Here is a 20,269-nt window from a genome sequence, read left to right as displayed (position 1 = left end):
TGTTCGACGAAGCGGTGGAGGACCTGGGCGAGGCCCACGCACCCGAACCTGCCTCGGCTGCTGGAAGAGCTCTTGGTCGGACTGCGCGTGTCCTTTTCTTTTCAACGTTCGGCACCGAAGCGCAACGCCAAGCAAGACAAGCTCACGGTGAGGTGCTGTTACTCACGCTGCGTAGCGGCAACAATGAGTGAGTTGTCTAACGTGCTGCTACATGTACATTATGATGTCCAGCGAGACCTGAAAATCACCAAAATGGAGCCGCTGCTTCCTCGTCTCCTACCGGAGCCAGCTGCAACGCTCGCCATCAACCTGCTGCAGCAGCGGTCGGGTGGCAATCATCTCGCCTCGTGAGACCCCATCAGCAGAGATAAACCTCCCCGCCTGTGCTCTTTCGACCAAACGTTGAACGTTGAAGTGGACACGAAGCGATACCGTCCAATCCTCGCCACATTCTACGCCATGCAAACTTTCTTCTGCGCTCTCAAATGCCCAGTTGCCTTTCACCAAAGTTGCCTTTCACTGTGACGTATCCGCTCGTCAATTGGTCAAAACGCTCGTCACTGTTTCATCCAATCGCAGCTCGCTGGTCTCTGCTCAGCTTCCTCCGTCTCTCTTCAGTGCATGCAGTGGACCATCCTATCGGCGTCTCACTCCGCAGCCCCCGAGCCTCTTCACCCGCAGTCATGGCGCACGACCGCGCGGCCGCTACGACGCGCCCGCTGCTCGTGGCGCGCAACTTGCTGCCGTCGGCCAGCAGCAGCAGCAGTAGCGCCAGTGCCAGTTCCACGAGCGTCTTGAGCTCGTCCTTGGCCTCGGCCTCGTCCGTCGCCGCGCGCCGACGGGAGCGCAAGTACGTGGGGGACGACCGCGTGGCCACTGCGACGGCCACGTCCTCCTCGACGCTGTCCACCGCCTCATCGGTGGACGTTTCGTCCGACGCCGCGAGACGCGCGAGGAGACACACGCATCACAGCCAATTGGACCAGGACGCCAAGAGCGCGCGACGACGCGGAGAGTCCTCCCCACATGGACACCATACGCACAGACGCCAACGGACAAGAGACGCGCCGGTAGTCGCTGATGCAGGTACTGGAGATATTGGGCCGGAGAAGTTCGCGTCCAAAGTGTTTGCCAAGACGCACAGCACCAAGAAGGACGTGGCGGCGGTGGAATCGCCGCCGGCCTCGCCCGAGCAGTATTCGTCGTCGTCGTCGGGCGGACAGGGAAGCGACAAGGAGGAGACGGAGCACCAGCGACAGCAACAAGTGGCTATGAAACCATCGAGGATGGTCGTGAAACGACGAGCTACAGCTCCGGCGAACAGTAACAGTGCTCGTCGAACGTCGTCGGGGCCAATGCCTGTGCCGTCGTCACCGGTGCGGCAGCCGTCGCGCAGTGTTGGGAAGCCTGGAGTAACGAGTAGCCCCAGGATTGGAGGGAGCAGTCCGAACACTGGCAGTCCTGGCAACGTCACGCGCAGCTTGGAGAAGTGGCAACTGCGATTGAAAAGATCGATTTCTGGAAATTCAAGCGGGACGGATGATGAACGCCATGGAAGGGAGCCGACCTCGTCACGCCGGTTGTACAGCAACCACCGCAGTCGCCAACTCATGGAGAGCCCGCCCCCACCGGACCAGGTAGCTGCAACGAATCGAAGACGCGGGAGCGACTCGCCGTCGCTGGATCCGGCAAGGACTCGAGCACGGAGTACTTCACGCGGATCAAGGAAGGCAGCGTCACCAGGAGCTAGTGGTGGATTGCCTCCACCCCCACCTCCGTTGTCGTTGTCTTCGGACGCCCAGGGTTCTACGACGCCCCGGTCACTGGCACGAAAAGTGCCGCAGCCCGACGATGACGATGGAGAAGGTGGCGATGGTGCCACACCGAAGCCTCGACCTGTTCGTATTCGCTATGAGACCCCGGAGCGTGGCATGGGCGGCAAACGGGAGATTTCTCATGCGTCACTGGGTAAACTGATAGCACGCCTTACTGATGCTCACCAGTATGACACTGAGTTCCGTGATGTGTTCCTGCTGACGTTTCGTTCTTTCTGCTCGCCGTACGATTTTATCAAGAAGCTGCTGAAGCGCTACACGGCTGTGCTGTCGCTTTGTGGTGGTGTGGATGCGGAGGCGATTGAAGAAACCCAGCTGTTGCTTGACCAAATCACACTTGAGGAGGAGAACGAGCAACGCTCTTCAAATTTAACGTCCATCTCGACAGCACGATCCGATATCAACACGGGGATGGAGGCCAATGTCTCCATCATGCGACTGCTAAGCGTGCTCAAGTTCTGGATCAAAGAAAGTGGCTTCATCGATCAGGATCTAGCCAACGACCGCAAGGCTCAGAAAAAACTGGTGGCATTTCTGAATGAAATCCAGAACACATCACCGATCCCGTCCATTCGGCGGCACGCTGAGAACCTCTTGCTGACGGTCGTCCAGGTATTGTCGGTGCAGAAGCAGCAAGCACATGCCCAAGCAAAAGCTCAATCTCAGAGAGGGCCTGTGAAAGTACCTCCACCTCCCGCTTTGGTGACGTCGTCTTCGGCGTCAGCGCTACCAGACCGGCCATTCGTGAGGGGGAATGCTGACGTAATTCAGCCTCCCCAGAGCGCGGCAGCTCTCGCAATGGCGCACCAACTGAGTGACCGTGGAGCATCACACTCGCGAATACGTTCACAAGCTGCAACCAAACTTGCATTGGCACGATCGTCGTCGGACCCAAAGCGCGAGCGATCTATGGTGAAGCTCCGCACTAAAAACTCCAGTGGTGACATTTTCCAGCTTCGTAGTCGCTCAGTTCCAGCAGGGGCTGAGGACCAAGCGGTAGCAGCAGCAGCTACGAGAGATCGGATGCTGCGCAATGGAGCCCAGCAGCAGGGAATTGTTGTACCCAGCGCCGCTGCGGTGGCGCCCAAGATCGCGCGAGGAATTACCACAGGTAGTGCAGAGGCTGCGATTAAAGCGAACGCCAACGGTGGCAACGGTGCCGGCGGCTTCGACGAGATTATCCAAGACACTTTACAACGTGCACGACTAACAGCAGCATCCCGCAAGAGTGCGCGCATCAGCTATGACAACGTGGAGCCTTTGTCTGGGTTGCCAGCGCAAGAGCTGGCTGATCAGCTCTCACTTATGGAGGCAGACCAATATTTCTCGAAGCTGAATCCACGTGAGCTAACGAACAAGGCTTGGACACGCGAGAACAAGCATCGCGAAGCTCCCCATGTGATGGCTTTGATTGAACTGTTCGATGCGACAGCTGAGTGGGTTTCGAGTGAAATTCTGCACCCGCAGTTGCAGGCCGTGGAGCGTGCCAAGATGATTTCACTTTTCATCGATGCAGCTGACAACTGCTACCAGATGAACAACTTCAACACGCTGTTTGAAATCACAACTGGACTTTCAGCACCCTGTATCCGACAACTCAACACTACATGGAGCCTGGTCAGTGCCGCAGCACATGAAAAATACCAGTGCCTTCAGCAGGTGTGCTCGCCTGATGACAATTATCGCAGTTATCGCCAAGCGTTTGCACTAGCTGAAGGTCAGCCACGGCTTGCTTGCTGGTTCATTTTAGTCAAGGACTTGTTCACGTATGAGGAGGCGATGAAGTCCATGGAGGACGGGCTCGTGAACTGGCAGAAGTTTCGAAGGATCTACCGCGTCATTAGCGAGGCGTTGGACCGGCAGAATTTTGCGTACGTGCCTGCTAGCTCCACTGGGGCTAGTGCGAATGGCACTGGCTCCGGGGGTGCATCGAGTAATGCCGGTAGCGTTTCGAGGAAAGGCCGTGGGATTTTGCGGCATGACCGGAAGACGCAGGTTCACATCCGACACCGGATTGACACGTACGTTCTCCTCCATCTTGTCTTGCCACTCGGCTCTCAGATTGGACTAATGCTGTTGTGAAACCCTTTGTGCAGTATCCGGAAGGACAGCTCCGTGTTGTATCAGCTGGCCCGCAACGCAAATACGCAAGAGAGCATTCTGTTCGTGAACAGTTTGTCGGAAGCAGGCTTCCTTTAACTGGGTCGTCATGATGCAACTCATGTCCGCCTCGATGCGCATCACTATCATCGATGCATTCAGGCGAGAACAGCGGGGAGTGACGGGTTCGTGGATACTTACAAATCGGCGCTGTTACGGCATCAGGCCACATCGACCCTGTTCCCGCAATGTACAAAACGTTATTCAGAGCTGCAACGATTGGAGTCAGCCAAATGGAATGAAGAAAAGCAAATAAACCGTTGTGAAATCCCCCGTTCATATCACGGTCCTTTGGTCTCCGCCGAGCTAATGAAAGACTGCATGCAGTATCGTACACAGATAAGCTTCTTAGCAAGACCCACAGCGCCCGCTTAATCCGTGCTGGAGCTGTGGGCGTCTGCTACCCCTTTCTCTTTGGCCTGTGTATCTTCTTCTGATGTTGGTGATGCACCCGCTTCGGACCTGCCCTTCTTCTCCTCGCCCTGTAGGTCCTCATTCGACGAGAGTTTCCGTTTCGCGCCAGCTTCACGCTTTTCCTCCGTCGTGTCTTCTTTGCTGTCATTTTCATTAACATCCTTCTCGCTCTGCTCTCCATCAGCCTTTTCACTCCTTTCTCCCTGTATCTCCTCGCTCACAGTCCCTGTCGGCAGTCTCGTGTTATCGAACAATGCCTTGACAGACACACCCACACGAACGTCGCCCTCCTTTTCATCCAGCTGCATCAGTACTTCACGAGGACGCCACTTGTACAGCTGCTCGAGAAAGTCATCCCGCTCCAAATCCCTCGCCCCGAGACTCATCTTGTAGTCCATGGACATGCCCAGGTCCCACATTTTGAACCCAGCCAGGTACAAAAACTTGCTCAGAGCATGGAGCTGCACGGTGCCCGCTCCATTCGCTTTGCTGAAGCCCGTCAAGCTCGTGTAGACGCTGCCCACCGTGTAGCCGAGCTCCCCGGCCACCAACGTGTCTGTAGCCATGTCATACATCTCCACCGTGAAGAACCGGACTTTCTTACCAGGATAGAGCTCCATGCCATCACTCCCAGCCTCAAACAGCGTCTTGAAGCTCTGGACAATGGGCGGATACAACCACGGGATGCCGTGCTTCTCGTGGCAGCCCGCCATAACGCCGTCGAAGTCTCGATTAAGTACGAATTTAAACTTCTTGGCCTTCTTTCGCACGATTTTGGGGGCGTGCTCGGGGGCGTTTGGCTTGAGCAGCAGCACGCAGCGCTGGCGGTGCAGCTTGGGCAGCAGGAAGCAGCGATCCTGGAAGTCCGAGGCGATGGGCAGGAAACCCTCGTACATGAGGTGGCTCAGCAACAGCGGGTCGAAGTGGCGCGACACGTAAAAGTCGTCCTGCGAGTGAAACACATAGTGCCGCAGGTGCGCGGGCACGTAGTCGGCGTCCGCGCGCTGCTGGCGAGGCGGCGGCGGCGTCATTGATGCTCCCTTTCGCTTGTCGGAAGATAAGGTGCAAGGGGATTGGATGAAATTAGAGACATTATTGGTACCGATACATGCCAGTTTTGTGCATTGAGTAAGCAATGCTACGTTGTAGTATACCGCAGTGAGCTGCGACTTGCGAGGTGATCTAGCGGACCTGGAAAGCCTTGGTCAACTCAAGTACCGATGTAGCGAAGTCAAATGAAGCCGAGACCCCAAATCTCATCTGTTTTACTGTTGGTATTTTCATTTTGCCCAAAATATACCCACAAAGTGCTGTTTTTCTTTGGTACATTTCCGTTTGTATCGGGGGCTTGCAGCCTCAGGGTGGCCGCCATAAAGTTGCTTTGCTCTCATAGGCATTACGTTTGTGTCTTATTTTAATAAGACGGAGTATTAAAATACTTATCTCGAAGTAGTTCTTAGATCGGGAAAAGATGAAAATGTATGCGTGTGGATTTTGTGGATTCCACCGGAGTGTCTCGGTAGGCAAGAAATGTTTTGTCCACGGACAGCCTGGCGAAAGTGAGTGAGCATGAGGGCCCGGAATAAGGTCGTTGTGGCGCCTCGCTTGCAGGCAGGCAGCAATCGTTGTCCCAAGCTGAAACCGAGCGAAGTATTGGTGTCCCACCGAGAGGACTGACCACTTCGCTCCGTCTGAGGCGAAACCGCGTGTGTGGCGGGAGGTGGCCGTGCAACAGGCATAATGAGATGTACGTTTCCAGGCTGTGCGCAGGCAGACACGCTAGGTTAGCACTGCAAGCAAAGCACTCGTCTCGGCGTTCGGCAGTTGAAAAACAACTGCCGTAATCTGCATACTATCAATACCCAGTCTAACAAACGGCAAGACTTGGCCCTCGGCCTCCTCCGTGTGCTTCAGCTTCGGTCGTGGCGAACCTTGTCGTTCGCTTGCCCTGTTCGCCATCAGCGGAGACTGCCGTCCGTCGCCCGCTTGGTGAGCGTGCACACCGTACGAGTTGACTTACAGCTTGTCGTATCCGGACCTAGCCCTATCACGCATACTGAACACAAGTAAAAAGGCCGCGAGCCGAAAAGAGCGAGTCACCGGGAGGTTTTTGCACGCTCGAGCCCGTCCAGGTCGCCATTTTCCAAACGAAGGAGCGAGCACGCCACGTCGTCCTGCGAGCGTGCGCTCTATCCTGCAGCCTCCTCCTCGAGTCAGTAGCCGCCTTCCTCCTCCTGCGTCAATGGGCACGCGGCCCGAAGCGAGCGAAGACGCCGGCGGCGGCGGAGACCTCGTGGCCAAGGCGCCGCCTCCCTCCTCCACCTCCCACCTCTCCAGCAGCAGCAACCAGATCTCCGCGCCGGCCCGCGCCGCGCCCAGCAGTAGCAAGTCTGTGGACTTCCACGCCGAACGCGCGGTTAGTGCCAGTGCCAGCGCGCACCACGGCGCACGCCGCCGCGCCGAGACGGACAACCACATGCGGTCGTCGCTGCCGCCCACGCTGTCTTCGGACGTGGTGCTGGACCGCCGCCTGCTGCACAAGTTCGAGCAGGTGAACCAGGAAATCGAGCGCATCGTGCGCGCGTCGCAGATGGACCTGTCGGGCGGGCACCAGGTCAAGACCGAGCTGCGCCAGGCCAAGAAGAGCTCGGCGCAGATGATCCACGCGCAGAAGGAGCTGCTGGACAAGATGGAGAAGCAGGAGCGCGGCGGCTTGCGGCGCGTCTTCACACTCAACAAGGCCGCCAAGATGGCCAAGCTGCGCACCAAGCTGTGCGAGAAGCTCAGCGAGTCGGTGCGCGTGGACGAAGAGCTGCAGCGGCTCGAGAGGCAGAGCACGGCCATGTCGGCCACGACGCTCGGCACCATCACGCGCGACGGCACAGCCGTGGTGAACGTGAGCAACGTGCACGGAGGCACGAGCATCAGCAGCAACAACTTCCGCAGCAGCTTTGGCAACACAGGCAACAGCGTCTTCAGCATGAGCGTCACGGGACTCGGCAGCTTGGACGAGAACCGAGACGTCAGTGGCAGTGAGAGCAGCGGGCCGATCCCGACCATGAGGATGAGCTCGGGCTTTGAAGATGCACAGGAAGAGCTGCTGATGCTGGAGCGAGAGAAGGAGGATATCCTTAACAACCTGTTCCAGACGGTGGATATGCCTGCGGTGCTGGATCTGCACGCGCGTATCGCGAGCTTTTCCAGCGAGATCAAGGCGGTGGCGAGTGTGAAGAAACAGGCGGATCGAGTCGAGGAGATGTACCGCAAGGCACTGCATCTGCTGCGTGTTGCGCTGGCTTCGGTCGTGTCGCCGAACTACTCGGGCAGCATCCGTGAGTTCGCTGTCAGCTCGCATCCGCTGGCTGTGGAGGCGGGCCATCTCATCGAGCAAGCTTGTCACGTGATCCAGCCGGAGGCGCGGCGCAAGTATGACGCATTCGCCTCGGAGCTGACGCACGTTCGGCCGCCCAAGTTCCCGCAGCCCGTGTCGGACTTTGCTCGACGCTCTCGGACACATTACGACCCGCACAGCGCGCTCTCGATCGAAGGGATGCGCAACCTGCACGCGGCGGAGAATGTCCTCATTTTGTTGCAGCGGCTGGTGATTCAGAAGCTCGAGGGCATCGAGAAGTGGCAGGCGAAGCTCACGAAGGACCAGGAGGCTGCTGAAAGCGCCCACGCGCTCATGGAGACACGGCTGCAGGAGCAGGTGGCTGTGCTCGCACGTTCCGTGTCGGTCTGAATACGTCTGTAGCCTATCTGTGGAGAGATGATTGTGCGTGTGCTTTTTGGCTTTTGATATACATATCGGATCGCGGTGGGCAGGTGGAGAAGTGAGAGAGAAGTGTGAGGACAGGAGGTCGACTTTCGATGGCAGAAAGCGAAGGGAGAGCGAGGGAGCATGGAGGTTGGCGTCGAAATCACGAACCCGTCTCTGTTGGCGGGTGGCGCGGAGGTCAATATATTTATTCGCCGCGTTCTTCGTTGCGTTGGGTCGCTGAGAGTTGGAGGGCGTGCTTGGAAGTGACAGGAATGCAAGAGGTCAGAGCGAGGCACCTGTTGGATACATTGTTACGGATGAGGCCGCAGATCCTGGTGACTATGAAGATCCCGTCGCGCCTACAGCGACGCCGTCGGCGTCAAACCAACGACTGAGCAATGAATTGATCGCGTCGACCAGTAAACCTCGAACGTGTCGAAGCCACGTCGACGGCGGACTTCAGAGGTGCCCCTTCAACCAAGATCGCCGCCATCTTTCGATGCAGGACGTTTCGTGAGGACGCAATGATCATCACCAGCGACGCCAGCCGCCAGCCATCGCTGCGAACAGATTCCGCACGAATCTCCTTCACGCATGAACTTTGTGCCGCTTTCCGATCTGGACAAACAGCATCGATACGTGCAACCGAGATAAATTGAAAGAAACTGCAATAACTAGTGGGTACAGGTGTCATGGAGCTTGTCGTTACGGACTCTCCGGTCTCTCAGGCTCGTCGTCTGTGAGCGAGCCGTCGGTGGGCGAGTTGCTCTCCTTCTTGAGCGCGAACGGGTCCTTCCACCGCCTCTGCGGAGCGGACGCGCCTGCCATCCCACGACACATGACGCAATCGCACTGCTGAGTCTTGTCCTGCATTACCACGTACGGAGACACCTCGACGTACTTGAAGTAGTTCTGGAACTCTATGGTGGATAGGACGGCATAAGATCAGCTTGTTGCATTGGCACACAGCTCACCAACGTAGCGTTACCAGCGTAGTCGAGTTTCCAGCGGATGGAGCAGCAGCCGCGTTCGCACATCCAGAGCTTGGTGTCGTCTTTAGGACGGTAGCCGCCGTTGGGTCTGTACGGCCTCCGAAAAGGCTGGCGGCAAACGTCAGCAACAGACGACAGCTTCAACGTAGCGATTTCTTACGAACCTGGTGACCCCACGCGTCGTAGTACTCGAGGCTGCTGGAATTGGCACACGAGCTGCGGCAGATCCCCATGGCGACTACTGGACTTGACTGGTTGATGTGCGTACGAGATGGCAAGTGGGAAAATGAATCGATCCCCAGCGCTTTGCTTCGGCCGCAGTCTACTTCTAAATTTCTTCGTCTGCAGCAGCCTCCAAGACGATCTTTCGCATGTCGCCCTTCTCTCGGGTAACGGCTTTTGAACCGAGGTTCGGATTCAGTCTCTATTGCCATCAGCAGAGGGCTATCTTGTACACACTCCATCCTGTCCTCTCGACGTCGTTGCAGCAAGCAGCTGAGCCTCGTAGTTCCTGCGAAAAGCAAGAGAAGTTGAAGTTTGAAGCAAGTGATTGAAGCTCGAAATGGCTACATGATTATCTAAATTACTTTCCACCAATCCGAGACACGTATCTACCGGATTGGCCCAAAATCCGTCACTAGAGCTCCCACCTCGGCCGTGATGGAGCAGCGCGCGGCGGCGAGCGTCCGCGCCTCCATGGACTTCAACGGACCGCTCAATGCGCTGTCCACGTCCCCCAACAACCGCCTGATCGCTGTGGGCGGCAGAGATGGTCTGCTGTGCGTCGATTTCGTCGATTGCCGCTGCAGGATTCTAACGTCATTTTTGCCATCCTGTCATTTTCATGGCTCCAGTCCTGAAGGTGGTGGCGCTCGAGACCTCCGGGTTCATGGAGAAGAGAAATTTGCGTGTTGTAGGCAAGCCAAGTCTCAATTTTAGCACAAACGACATCCGGTGGCACCCACGTACGTTCCTGCTTTCTGTTGCATCCTGCAGGGTGGATGCTCACTTTTGTGTGCATACAAATGTCTTGTTGTGTGAAACAGAGTCCGATTATTTATTAGCGACAGCGGCGACGAACGGCGCTGTTGTGATCTGGAATTTGGAGCGAGAAGGATACAAGCACGTGCAAGGTATGGGTGATGTAGCAGTTCTAGTTTTCTTGTGGTTGAAGTGTCTTACAAGGGGTTTGTGATTGAATTGACTATTTTGTTTAGAGCGTGTACTGAATGGGCATCGACGAGCGGTGAACCGCATTTGCTGGCACACGAGCGACTGGAATGTGCTCATTAGTGGATCGCAGGACGGCACTGTCAAGCTTTGGGTACTTGTTGATGATGTCTACTGTTGATATGGTAAAGCTAACGCAGGTTTTTGACTATCGTATTTGTTTTGATAATGCTGTGCAGGATAAGCGAGGTGGAAAAGTTGTGTCGACGTACCAGCCAAAGTCCGAAAGTGTCCGCGATGTGCGTGCGAGTCCGTTCCACCCTAACAAGTTTGCTGCTGCTTTTGAAAATGGCATCGTGCAAGTGTGGGATATGCGCAAGAATTCACAGCCTGAAATCAAGTTTACAGCGCACAAGGGCCTGGTGCTAAGTATTGACTGGCACCCCACAGATGCCAATGTGATTGCCTCTGGTGGACGCGATCGCTACGTGAAGATTTGGGAATTGAGTGACGTTCGGCAGCCGAAACAAACTATCCAAACGATTGCGAGCGTCGGTCGTATGGCTTGGCGGCCGACTTGCGTAACACATATCGCCACTAGTGCCTCACTCATGGACAACAGCATTCACGTGTGGGACACCAAGCGGCCATTCATTCCTGTTGCGTCGATGAAAGGCCACTCTGACATTGCATCGGGTATTTCGTGGATGGACACACCGGTGTCACCGAATTTTGGTCAGCCAGAAATTCCGGGCGATTGGGAAGGCCATGACTACTGGCAGCATATGCTTGCTTGCTCCAAAGATGGCACGCTCAAACTGCATTCTCTTGCCGACTCATTCAAGCCGCATCAGTCACTCCCAACTACAGCACTTGCGCTCAACTCCAAGGGACAGGCTGCTTTCTCTCACGACTACATCGGTACGAGGATTTTTATGCATTGGTTTTCATAACTCATGGTGTATTATTGCTTTTGCCTTTCAGATCGGTCGTGTGCATCCTTGAAGATTCATCGCCATTTTAGCCTTGGCAGCTCGCTCTTCACTGTGGCAGGGGTGTCGACTTCTTCGCCATCGCTCGGTCCCTATGGTGACGATCGAAAACCAGGGAGTGGGCCATTGACCATGTCACTGAGCCCTTTTAACGGCAGCTCCGAGAGCCCGAAGGAAGTTGGCGCGGCTTCAGCACTGGAGCCGTCGTCGGGACGCACTACCTCCTGGTCGTTCAGTGCCGGGTCACAGCCACCATTACCACCCAAAGGTTTAAACAGATCAGGGGGAAGCAGTGCAAGCCTAGCGAGTTTGTCGGTCGGGGGCTCAGCCACAGGAGCTAGTTTTAAGTCTGCTGGAGGCAGCAGCAGTCTTAATGCAGCAAGTGGAGTCGGCGCAGGGGGGATCGCCCGAGGGGCTGGCCCTGCATCTGCATCTCAGCCGAATGTTCTAGCGATGCAGGGGGCCAATCTCAACGGAAGTGCATCTAGTGCACTACCAGATGGAAACTTTGTTTCCGTATCAAGTGCCTCAGCTTCGTTGGTATCTGCATCACCAGTAACCCCGATGATGTCTGGGTCGGCTGTACCCCGCGCACTGGTTGCTCTTGTGACAATGCAAAATGTTAACAAGGCGAGCCAGCTCGAGAAAATATTTCTGGGTGATGAAACTGAATACGTGCAAGCAGGAAAACAAGTGGAGTCTATGCGCGCTCAATTTGAACAGGGTCAATACTTGAAAGAATCGTTCGGTTTTGACGAACACACCTTTCGATTCCTGGCCAAGCACTACATGCTATTCCCCGAAGGACCTAACACTGGCAAAAACGACTCGAGCGGTTCAAGCGCTGTTGGAAACAATGGGGACGCTGTGACGACGAAGACTGGGGTAACCTTTGCTCAAACGTGCGCCCACAACGCCTTGGCTGCATTTGTCACAGGAAATGCGCATCTGAGTCAAATGTGGCGAATTTTAGAGGTGCTTTACGCAAACGAAGAAGCAGATGCAGGAAAGGATAAGACCGCCGAGGGGAGAGCTGGTAAGGTGGACACCAGCAAACACTATTCTGATGAGTTCAGCCCTCAGGGCAGTCAAGTAGGTATGCCGATGGGCGCAGATGTCGACGAACAAAACCACGAGATGTCACGGAGTGATAGCGATCACGGCGAGTTAACGCAGAATGAGGGAAGACAGAACACTGACGAATTTGGGAACGAGGAGTATGGTCACGCGAATCACAACCACAATAGCAATGCGAGTGAAACAACCATGCTACTCGAGCAACTCGACCATGTCAACCCACAAGCAATGGAAGGCTTTGACCCGTATCCGTACGACCCTCATGGAAGACTTGCCAACGAAAACGGCCGTGAGGGTGGCGATCGCAACGGCGCATCTGGAATGACAAATGTCCGTAATTCATCGATGATCATGAATGGAAGCGCTGTTATGGGCGATCTCGGGCATTTACGGGATGATGTGCTCAAGGAATTGCTGGAGTACTACACGGAAATTGGCGACCTGCAGTCGTGCGTTGCCATCACTGTTGCCGTCGATAAAGTGACAAGCGTTGAAAAGGTAATGGGGAAGGCATGGCTGCAACACATCTACATGCACTACATCGACCTCCTTCACCAATTACAAATCTACACGACGGCAAACGAGTTGGTTGCCAATTGCTCGGACCAGTCAATCAGGCAAATGAACATGGTACGTCGAGGGTATATAGCAAACCGGAGTGACATTGTATGCTACAAGTGGTCATTTGCTGATGCTGATATTGTGTATTGTTGTCGACAGAAATCCACCAGCGTGTACTTTAACTGTGCGAGATGCTCGAAACCTCTCGAGTCAGCTGGCCCTAGTGAACATGGTGTACCAGTATCTCTGTGTGCAAGCTGCAGTAACGCTGCCACGCTTTGCTCGATTTGGTACGATTCTTCTGCACTGCTAGCTTCTTACTCGGAACGTATTCTGATGAGCTCTTGTTTGATTCTGTAGCCAACTGCCGGTCCGAGGTCTTTACGTTTGGTGCCCCGTGTGTGCGCATGGTGGTCACTTAGAGCACTTGACGGAATGGTTTGCTAACGAAACAGTGTGCCCAACTGGCTGCTCGCATCGCTGCTCATTGAACCTTGTTGACGGGAAGTAGTATACACGAATCCATTGATGCTTGTGTGGTCGTTGATATCAGGTGCTGTGAAAATACCACGCGCCGATCGAAAGCAAAATGATTGCCGTTGTGGAGATGAGCACATAAAGTTTTCCGTCAAAGAAATTTGTTGCTGCGTCAAATATCACTGCTGAGTCTGCAGTGGATGTGTTGGTGTCCGTAGCCGTAGCCAATGGACTGCTCCAGCCAAGAAATATTTCAAGCGGAGTGTTTTGCAACCACATTCGAAGAGTCAGTCTGGCCAGTGCAAAGCGTATCGCCAACTCAATCTCAAGTGCACCCATCGACAGCTCCAGTACGCGCTTGTAGTATCTGCGCGCTCGTTCCAGGTTCCCTTCTACGCCATCGCTGAATTCGTACATGTGGCCTACATTGTAGGCCCCGACAGCCACACCCTCAGCGCTTGCTCGACTGTACCATCGGATTGCGGTCTTTGGGTCCTTGCGCAGCTCAGCAAGTCCGTAATAGTGAAAGTCACCGATTCGCACGAAAGTTTCTCTGTCTCCGTTTTCATCCTTTGCCAGCGACAAATACTTCAACGCTCGGCGCTCGCTGGCCACGTCGCCTGGTTGCAGCAGACGTTGATCATAGAGGAAGGCTAAATTGCTAGTCGCTACTGGGTATCCAAGCTCACGTGCTTCGTGGTAATATACGACAGCACGCTCGAAGTCGCCACTGCTGTACAGGTTGAAGCCCTGCCTCATTGTGCGTCCCCACTGACCACCATCTGATGCAGCCTTCACATATGCCAACGCCTTCACAGTATCGCGTGACACTACACCTGGCACGCCAACCATTAAAATCTTTCCCATTTCAAAGATGGCATCGAAATGTCCAAACTTCCGAGCCGCTGCATCATAGAAGTCCATTGCGCGACTGAAGTTTACTTTTGTGCCTAGTCCCAAGGCATGACAATATCCAGCGTTGAAGATGCTGTCACCGTCTTCTTGATTTGCTGCAGCACGCTCGAAGTATTCGAGAGCAAGTGACTTGTTCTCTGGAATACCAGCGCTGCCGTGGAAATGGATGAAACCCAGGCCGTTCAGTGCTCGCGTATGGTTCTTTTCTGCTGCTTGTTCGTACCATTTGATGGCGGTCACGTTATCTTGAGCAGTTCCTTCGCCCTTCAACAGCATACCTGCCACAGCAGATTGAGAATTCACGTTACCAGCACGAGCTGCTCGATCAAAGTACTGATATGCTTGTGCATGATCACGCGGCACACCATGAGCCCCCCAATAGTAGAGGTCCCCCATGGCCGCCATCGCCTCCACGTCTCCGTCTTTGTCTGCGTTCATTTTCTGGAACTGGATCAGCTCGTCGTCGTCCCCGCGCTCACCAAGTGTGATATCTCGCTCGAGAGAGTCATACAAACGTGTCATCTCATGCAGAGGTTGCTTTCCAAGTTGATGAAACTCGTCGGCAGCTTCCACAGCGGCCTGGTAGTAGTGATACGCTGCAATGTCAACCGCAGAATTACTTGCCACAATGCCTTGACGATATCTACGCCCAAGTATTGCGAACGCATCCTTTTCACCGCTAGCAGCAGCAAGATGAACGAGCCCAGTTGTGAGCGAGGCGAGATGTTCGTCGCCCGTCACCCCGCATTCATCACATACTTCAAGAAGCAGCGCTAGAGATTTCCCGGCGCTATAAACTCCATGACCAACAGCGTTCTCGAGAAACTGTTGAGCAAGCGTTAAATTCTGTTTGACTGGTTTTGCTTCTGAGCAGTGGTCCTGGGCTCCATACGTCCCATATAAAAATGCTTCGCCCACATTTCGGCATGCCGTTGAATGTCCTAAGTCTGCAGCTTCCATGAGATATTCCCAAGCATCCGGCTCACAGGAGTCTCGAGCCGTGGCAGCTTTCTCATACGCTGACGCTTGAAGCTCAGCAAAATTCCTAGAATTTTCAGTCCCTACATCTTCGCCCACGGTATCATCATACTGTTTCGCATCCTGTCCTTCGAAGTAAAAGCACTGCGATAAGTAAGAAATCTGCATAGATGCATCCTTCTTTGACTTAAGAGAAGCTGTATTGCCATCGCGGGTGCAATCATGATAGTTTTCGTGCGTGTGTTTTTCCAGGAAGTAGATCTTGCGATGCTCCTCAGGAGAAATAGGAACTGAAAACACCCTCAGGTTGCTTGTAAATCCATGCATACCATCCGTCCATGGTCCCTTACCAATGTGCAAGGGTCCACTGTTCGCGACTACTGGTTCATACACCCGAACTTCAGTATCAAGCAAGCCGTTCACATAAAAAGCAAACGAATAGAACCAGCTTTCTTCTTCAGTAATATCATTTTGTGGACAAGCGCTGGGTATGTCCACATCTACAGTGATGGCACTTTCAGAACAGTTGGCAAATGTAAAGCCCAGATGAGTCCAGTGGTTGAGAGGAAGCTCTTCGTTGCTGTCAAGCCCAACGTCGGCATTTGTATTAGTGCTTAATCGTAGCACAAGCCGACGCTCATCTGGTTTCCACCACGCTGACGGAGTCCGTTGCTGATGCTCGCCGTCTCCGTTGAAAAACAGGGTTCGAAAACTGCCTGTTGAATCCTCGGTTAAGAACACCCAGAAACTCAGACTCCATGATCCAGCAGTTTCCATCTGAATAGCATCGTGCGACAGCACAAATCCTTCTTCACCGCCATGAGTCAGTATTCCGTCGATCGCGAAACTGGTAGCCGTATCTCTTATGGTCTCATCCACCGAACCCATTCCATTCGATGCATCAGCTGAAGCACGTCTCGGATCCACAACAAGATAAGATGAATCACAAGATTGAACCGAAAGCTCAGGAGACCAGATGACCTCCTCGCCAGGAGCAGATACACCTATCGTGTATGTTCCAGGCGGCTCAATCCGTAAGCTCTGCATTCCTTCGTGCAGACCTAATTTCCTATCCACGCCCCCAAACTCCCCCTTGCCGGCATTTGCTATGTAAATGCTTGTTTGCAACAACCCTTGCATTAGCTCCCTCACCGGCTTGACTGTGTCTTCATCAATCTCTATAATCTGAATAACCAGCACGAGTCCATCATCCGACCAAGATCCCACCAATTCATCTCCAATATACTCCGTAAAAACGACAAACTCATCGATTTCCGCCTTGGAACTCGCTCGAGGCCGATTCGTCGGCTTTTCGAACGCCAACTCCACCGTGTGCCCTTTATGCAACGACTCTCCATCTTCATCTCTCCCGACGACATCGGGCAGTTGGATGCCCACCAGCTTCGGAATGCAAAATTCCGGATCAAATTCACATTCGATTCCTTCCTCGTCGGCTGCAATTTCTCCTTGTTCTTCTTCATAGTCCAATATCTTCACTTGAAGAGCCCCAGCGGCCACGACAGCCCCATTTTCCCATCCTTCCACCCTATTGGCAATTAATTGCCACTCGAAACCATCCTGATTTTTGTATGGAACCCTCTTAATAAAAGCTGGAAAGTTTACTCCGAAGCGGAAGGCGTCGAGAGCGCACAGAGTGGTGGATTCCACGGACTTCCAGGCCTCCCGCTCGCTTGCAGGTGAGAGCGTGAACCACTGTACGTCTTGAGTCAACGGACGAGACTCTGTGAGCGTCAGAGACGCCACTAGGAAACCCAGAAGGTCGATTAGGAGACGGCACTTGCGCATTGTGCCGCAGAATCTAAAATGTCACTTCAACTAAAAAACCAATGTTTGATTGGTGGAAAAAGACGTATTATGGTCCAATAAAGGAGTCAACATCCGAGATTTTGACAGCCATGGCGCTGGTCACGGAGGTGCGGCTGCAGAACCGCAAGACACGCGAGGTAGAGCATTGCTATGGGGATTCTGATGATTGGAGGTGGTTTGATAATATTTTGTGCGTATGCCGCTGCTTTTTCTCGCGTTTGCAGCCTGTGAAAGGCAAGAAAAACAAGCGTCGACGACTGGCAGAAGGCGAATGTGAGACTGCAGACGCGTGTGCGGACCTGTACGAGGCTGCACAGGCTCAGATGGAGAAGGAGATGAAGGCTGCAGGCATGGAAGGAAGTTTGCCGATGAGTTTTGGCGGTGGGTCGAGGGAAAAGGTGTCGAGGAAGCGCAAGAGGCAGTTGGAGGATGAAGAAGCGCAGGGTCCAGCGGTAAAAGAGGCTGACGTACCACAGGAGGAGCATGAAGAGGTGGAGGCTGAAGAAGATGAAGATGCTACTGGGGATACAGAGGGAGGCCAGGTTGCTGAGGAAGACCGTCCCAAGACGGAGACGACGATTGTCGACAAAGTGCGCGTGGTGTACGATTCGGACGGAGAAGTGGCGGAGCGCGTTGTCGAGAAAGTGGAGGTGACGTCAGAGGTGAAGCCGGAACAACAGAGTATTCATGAGCTTCAGCACAAGAATTCGGACACGGCAGCCGGCAAGAAGAAGAAGAAAAAGAAGAAGGAGTACCCTGGTACGTTCCCTTCGTTTGAAACGGTTGGCTGCGAGTTGGGTTGGTTCTAAATGGTCAAACGCTATTATCCTCTGCTGCAGTTCCTAAGGACATCGTGAAGTTTTACGTGCAGAGGCACGTTCTTTTTGAGAAGTTCGAAGATGGCATCGAGCTTGACCACGAAAGTTGGTATTCGGTGCGTACACGTTGCTGGGAGGTTTTACCTTGTGGATCGGTAGTTGACCTGCGTATGCGTGCTGGATGCAGGTCACCCCTCAACTGATCGCAGAGCATATCGCAAAACGCCTCAGCTGCGACATCGTGGTGGATCCGTTTGCAGGATGTGGTGGAAACGTGATTCAGTTAGCCATGACGTGCAAGCAGGTCATTGCGATCGACATTGACCCGGAAAAGATCCGCATGGCGAAGCACAATGCGGCAATCTACGGCGTAGCAGACAAAATTGAGTGGATCGTCGGCAACTCCATCGACATTTTGCCCAACGTCAAGGCTGACGCGGTGTTTCTGTCGCCGCCATGGGGAGGCGTCAATTACAGCCGAAAGCATTTTAGTCTGGAAGATATGGTCGTGAAAGGAGTGTCCGGGTTGGACCTGTTCGCGAAAGCTCAGCAGGTGTCGAAGAACATCGCGTACTACCTCCCCAGAGGAACACCCACCAGTGATCTCGAGGCGTTGACACCAGATGAACCTGTGGAGTGCGAGAAGATTTTTCTGAACAAGCAGTTGAAGGTGGTGACGGCCTACTACGGCGACTTGGTTACATCAAAGAACCAAGTCGAAGAAGCTGCTTCACCAAATGAGGAGGCAGCTGATCGATGAATGCTAGGACAAAGCACTGACGAAAATTCCCACCAACGGCACAAACTGTAAAGATTACTGTGCCTTTAGAACGGGTCCTTCGGCAGCTCAAGCAGTCCATATTCTTTCTTGTACATCTCGGCCATCGTGTTATACGCCAGCATGTCACCCGCACGAATCATGTTTCCTGCACGAGAGATCTTAGTAACCCCTACACATTCCTCTACAAAATTCATCGATCACTCACCGGCATCGCAGTTGAGAGGCGAGTCGGCCGCAGGGTCCGACAAGAGCGAGATCACAGCCAAGCACGCAGCCTAAACAGCATAATAGCAACAGTGAGGCATCACGGCATTTACACCTCAAAGTCAGCAACCACCTCACCCTCAGGGTCCAAGCAGGCGACCACTCGCGCTTGAGGATGTCCAGGCAGATGCTACCGTCCTGAAGATGATTGACACGTAACACAATTAGTCACTACATTGTACACCCCTCGGAATGTCAACCTAGCTTCGATAGCAGCAATTGGAGTTACTTTCACCTTGAAATGCACGTTGGGGTGGAAGATTTTCGTGATGAATTTCATCTTGGGCGGCTCCATGGGGTAAAGCGGCGTGGTCTGGATGGCCAACTCGAAGCAGCGGTCCTCGAACGGGGTGTCCTTGGGCCCGCGGATGAAGGCCTTCCAGCGCATGATGGTGTCCTCCTCCGGGTACAGCACCATGTCCTCTTCCGGGTTCTTCTTGAGCTCCTGCAGCTCCTTGCGGAGGCGCTTCACGTTCGTGTTCATCTTCGTCACTTTTTGAGGAAAATGGGAAAATTGCAAATCGAGCCGGTATACCGGTAGGAAACAGCATCGTTTTCCGCCAAACGTCGCGATCATGGAGTGTAGCCATTTTGCTTGATCGCGACCAAGGCAAGCATGAGCCGCGGAGACAACCAACTTCCGAGCATCTGCTTCGATGACGACTGCCAGGTGCGCGTGCTGGACAAGGACAACATCACGCACACGCAGGAACTCGACCAGGAGAGCAACCAGTTCGCCACAAGTACGTGCCGTTGTCGTGCACGTTTTCTTTGTCTGACATTGCTTTGCAGAGCTCGAGGAGTTCCATGAGATCGTCAAGGGCGTTCTGGAGGTGATGGAGGGCCAGGCCAAGCGCATCGAGCGCGAGAAGCTCAAGGTTCGTGGATGGCGAGATTCATGCACAAGTTCCAGAGTCGTAATGCTGTGTACTGTTGGGACAACTTCCAGGCCATCGGCCAGCGCAATCGAGTTGACAGCGAAGTGGAGAATCGGATTCGGCAGAAGCAGATGCTGGAGCTGCAGATCAAGGAGAAGAAGACCGAGCTAGAACGGTGCGCTCGGAAAACGCGACGCTGTCGTTTGTGTTTGCTAACGCTGGATTCCTGCGCATATTTGCACAGATACAACTTGCAGTTCCAGTCGCTCACTAAAATCGCCGACGAGCAGCAAGTGCTCATGGACAAGCTCAGCAACAACGAGGCGTAATTCGGGGCAACAACGTCGGAGCCAGTTGTAGGTTCGTAGCA

At 54.1% G+C, this 20,269-nt stretch overlaps 9 protein-coding genes across 9 annotated transcripts; 5 read left to right on the top strand and 4 right to left on the bottom strand.

Annotated features, from left to right (window-relative positions):
• Nucleotides 1–683: 683 nt before the first annotated feature.
• KRP23_1368 (Ras guanine nucleotide exchange factor M) lies at nt 684–4,034 on the top strand (the record flags this gene model as incomplete). The annotated part of the gene is made up of 2 exons (XM_067884315.1): nt 684–3,856; nt 3,932–4,034. 2 exons carry the CDS (start codon nt 684–686, stop codon nt 4,032–4,034), a joined length of 3,276 nt encoding a protein of 1,091 aa, XP_067751941.1.
• Nucleotides 4,035–4,366: 332 nt separating this feature from the next.
• On the bottom strand, nt 4,367–5,440 carry KRP23_1367 (Leucyl/phenylalanyl-tRNA--protein transferase; the record flags this gene model as incomplete). Its single annotated transcript, XM_067884304.1, has 1 exon — nt 4,367–5,440. One exon carries the CDS (start codon nt 5,438–5,440, stop codon nt 4,367–4,369), a length of 1,074 nt encoding a protein of 357 aa, XP_067751940.1.
• Nucleotides 5,441–6,651: 1,211 nt separating this feature from the next.
• Nucleotides 6,652–8,151, top strand: KRP23_1366 (uncharacterized protein; the record flags this gene model as incomplete). Its single annotated transcript, XM_067884293.1, has 1 exon — nt 6,652–8,151. One exon carries the CDS (start codon nt 6,652–6,654, stop codon nt 8,149–8,151), a length of 1,500 nt encoding a protein of 499 aa, XP_067751939.1.
• A 723-nt stretch (nt 8,152–8,874) lies between these two features.
• KRP23_1365 (uncharacterized protein) lies at nt 8,875–9,394 on the bottom strand (the record flags this gene model as incomplete). Its single annotated transcript, XM_067884282.1, has 3 exons — nt 8,875–9,089; nt 9,158–9,269; nt 9,326–9,394. The coding sequence occupies 3 exons, from the start codon at nt 9,392–9,394 to the stop codon at nt 8,875–8,877; spliced, it is 396 nt and encodes a 131-aa protein (XP_067751938.1).
• Nucleotides 9,395–9,821: 427 nt separating this feature from the next.
• KRP23_1364 (GATOR complex protein WDR24) lies at nt 9,822–13,383 on the top strand (the record flags this gene model as incomplete). Its single annotated transcript, XM_067884271.1, has 9 exons — nt 9,822–9,933; nt 10,016–10,126; nt 10,208–10,294; nt 10,379–10,485; nt 10,571–11,252; nt 11,316–13,030; nt 13,121–13,145; nt 13,225–13,251; nt 13,322–13,383. 9 exons carry the CDS (start codon nt 9,822–9,824, stop codon nt 13,381–13,383), a joined length of 2,928 nt encoding a protein of 975 aa, XP_067751937.1.
• Nucleotides 13,384–13,510: 127 nt separating this feature from the next.
• On the bottom strand, nt 13,511–17,137 carry KRP23_1363 (Protein sel-1-like protein 2; the record flags this gene model as incomplete). Its single annotated transcript, XM_067884260.1, has 1 exon — nt 13,511–17,137. One exon carries the CDS (start codon nt 17,135–17,137, stop codon nt 13,511–13,513), a length of 3,627 nt encoding a protein of 1,208 aa, XP_067751936.1.
• Nucleotides 17,138–17,247: 110 nt separating this feature from the next.
• KRP23_1362 (Trimethylguanosine synthase) lies at nt 17,248–18,736 on the top strand (the record flags this gene model as incomplete). Its single annotated transcript, XM_067884249.1, has 4 exons — nt 17,248–17,295; nt 17,383–17,917; nt 17,998–18,092; nt 18,164–18,736. The coding sequence occupies 4 exons, from the start codon at nt 17,248–17,250 to the stop codon at nt 18,734–18,736; spliced, it is 1,251 nt and encodes a 416-aa protein (XP_067751935.1).
• Nucleotides 18,737–18,801: 65 nt separating this feature from the next.
• Nucleotides 18,802–19,505, bottom strand: KRP23_1361 (Ubiquitin-conjugating enzyme E2 pex4; the record flags this gene model as incomplete). Its single annotated transcript, XM_067884237.1, has 4 exons — nt 18,802–18,902; nt 18,963–19,032; nt 19,100–19,159; nt 19,257–19,505. The coding sequence occupies 4 exons, from the start codon at nt 19,503–19,505 to the stop codon at nt 18,802–18,804; spliced, it is 480 nt and encodes a 159-aa protein (XP_067751934.1).
• Nucleotides 19,506–19,637: 132 nt separating this feature from the next.
• On the top strand, nt 19,638–20,228 carry KRP23_1360 (Intraflagellar transport protein 20-like protein; the record flags this gene model as incomplete). The annotated part of the gene is made up of 4 exons (XM_067884226.1): nt 19,638–19,764; nt 19,814–19,899; nt 19,971–20,074; nt 20,144–20,228. The coding sequence occupies 4 exons, from the start codon at nt 19,638–19,640 to the stop codon at nt 20,226–20,228; spliced, it is 402 nt and encodes a 133-aa protein (XP_067751933.1).
• Nucleotides 20,229–20,269: the final 41 nt, after the last annotated feature.

The sequence above is a fragment of the Phytophthora ramorum genome, assembly GCF_020800215.1.
Source record: "Phytophthora ramorum isolate Pr-102 chromosome Unknown Phyram_PR-102_s0001, whole genome shotgun sequence".
Classification (NCBI taxonomy): domain Eukaryota; phylum Oomycota; class Peronosporomycetes; order Peronosporales; family Peronosporaceae; genus Phytophthora; species Phytophthora ramorum.
The sequence above is the reverse complement of the archived record's forward strand: the minus strand, read 5'-3'. Positions and strand labels throughout refer to the sequence as shown.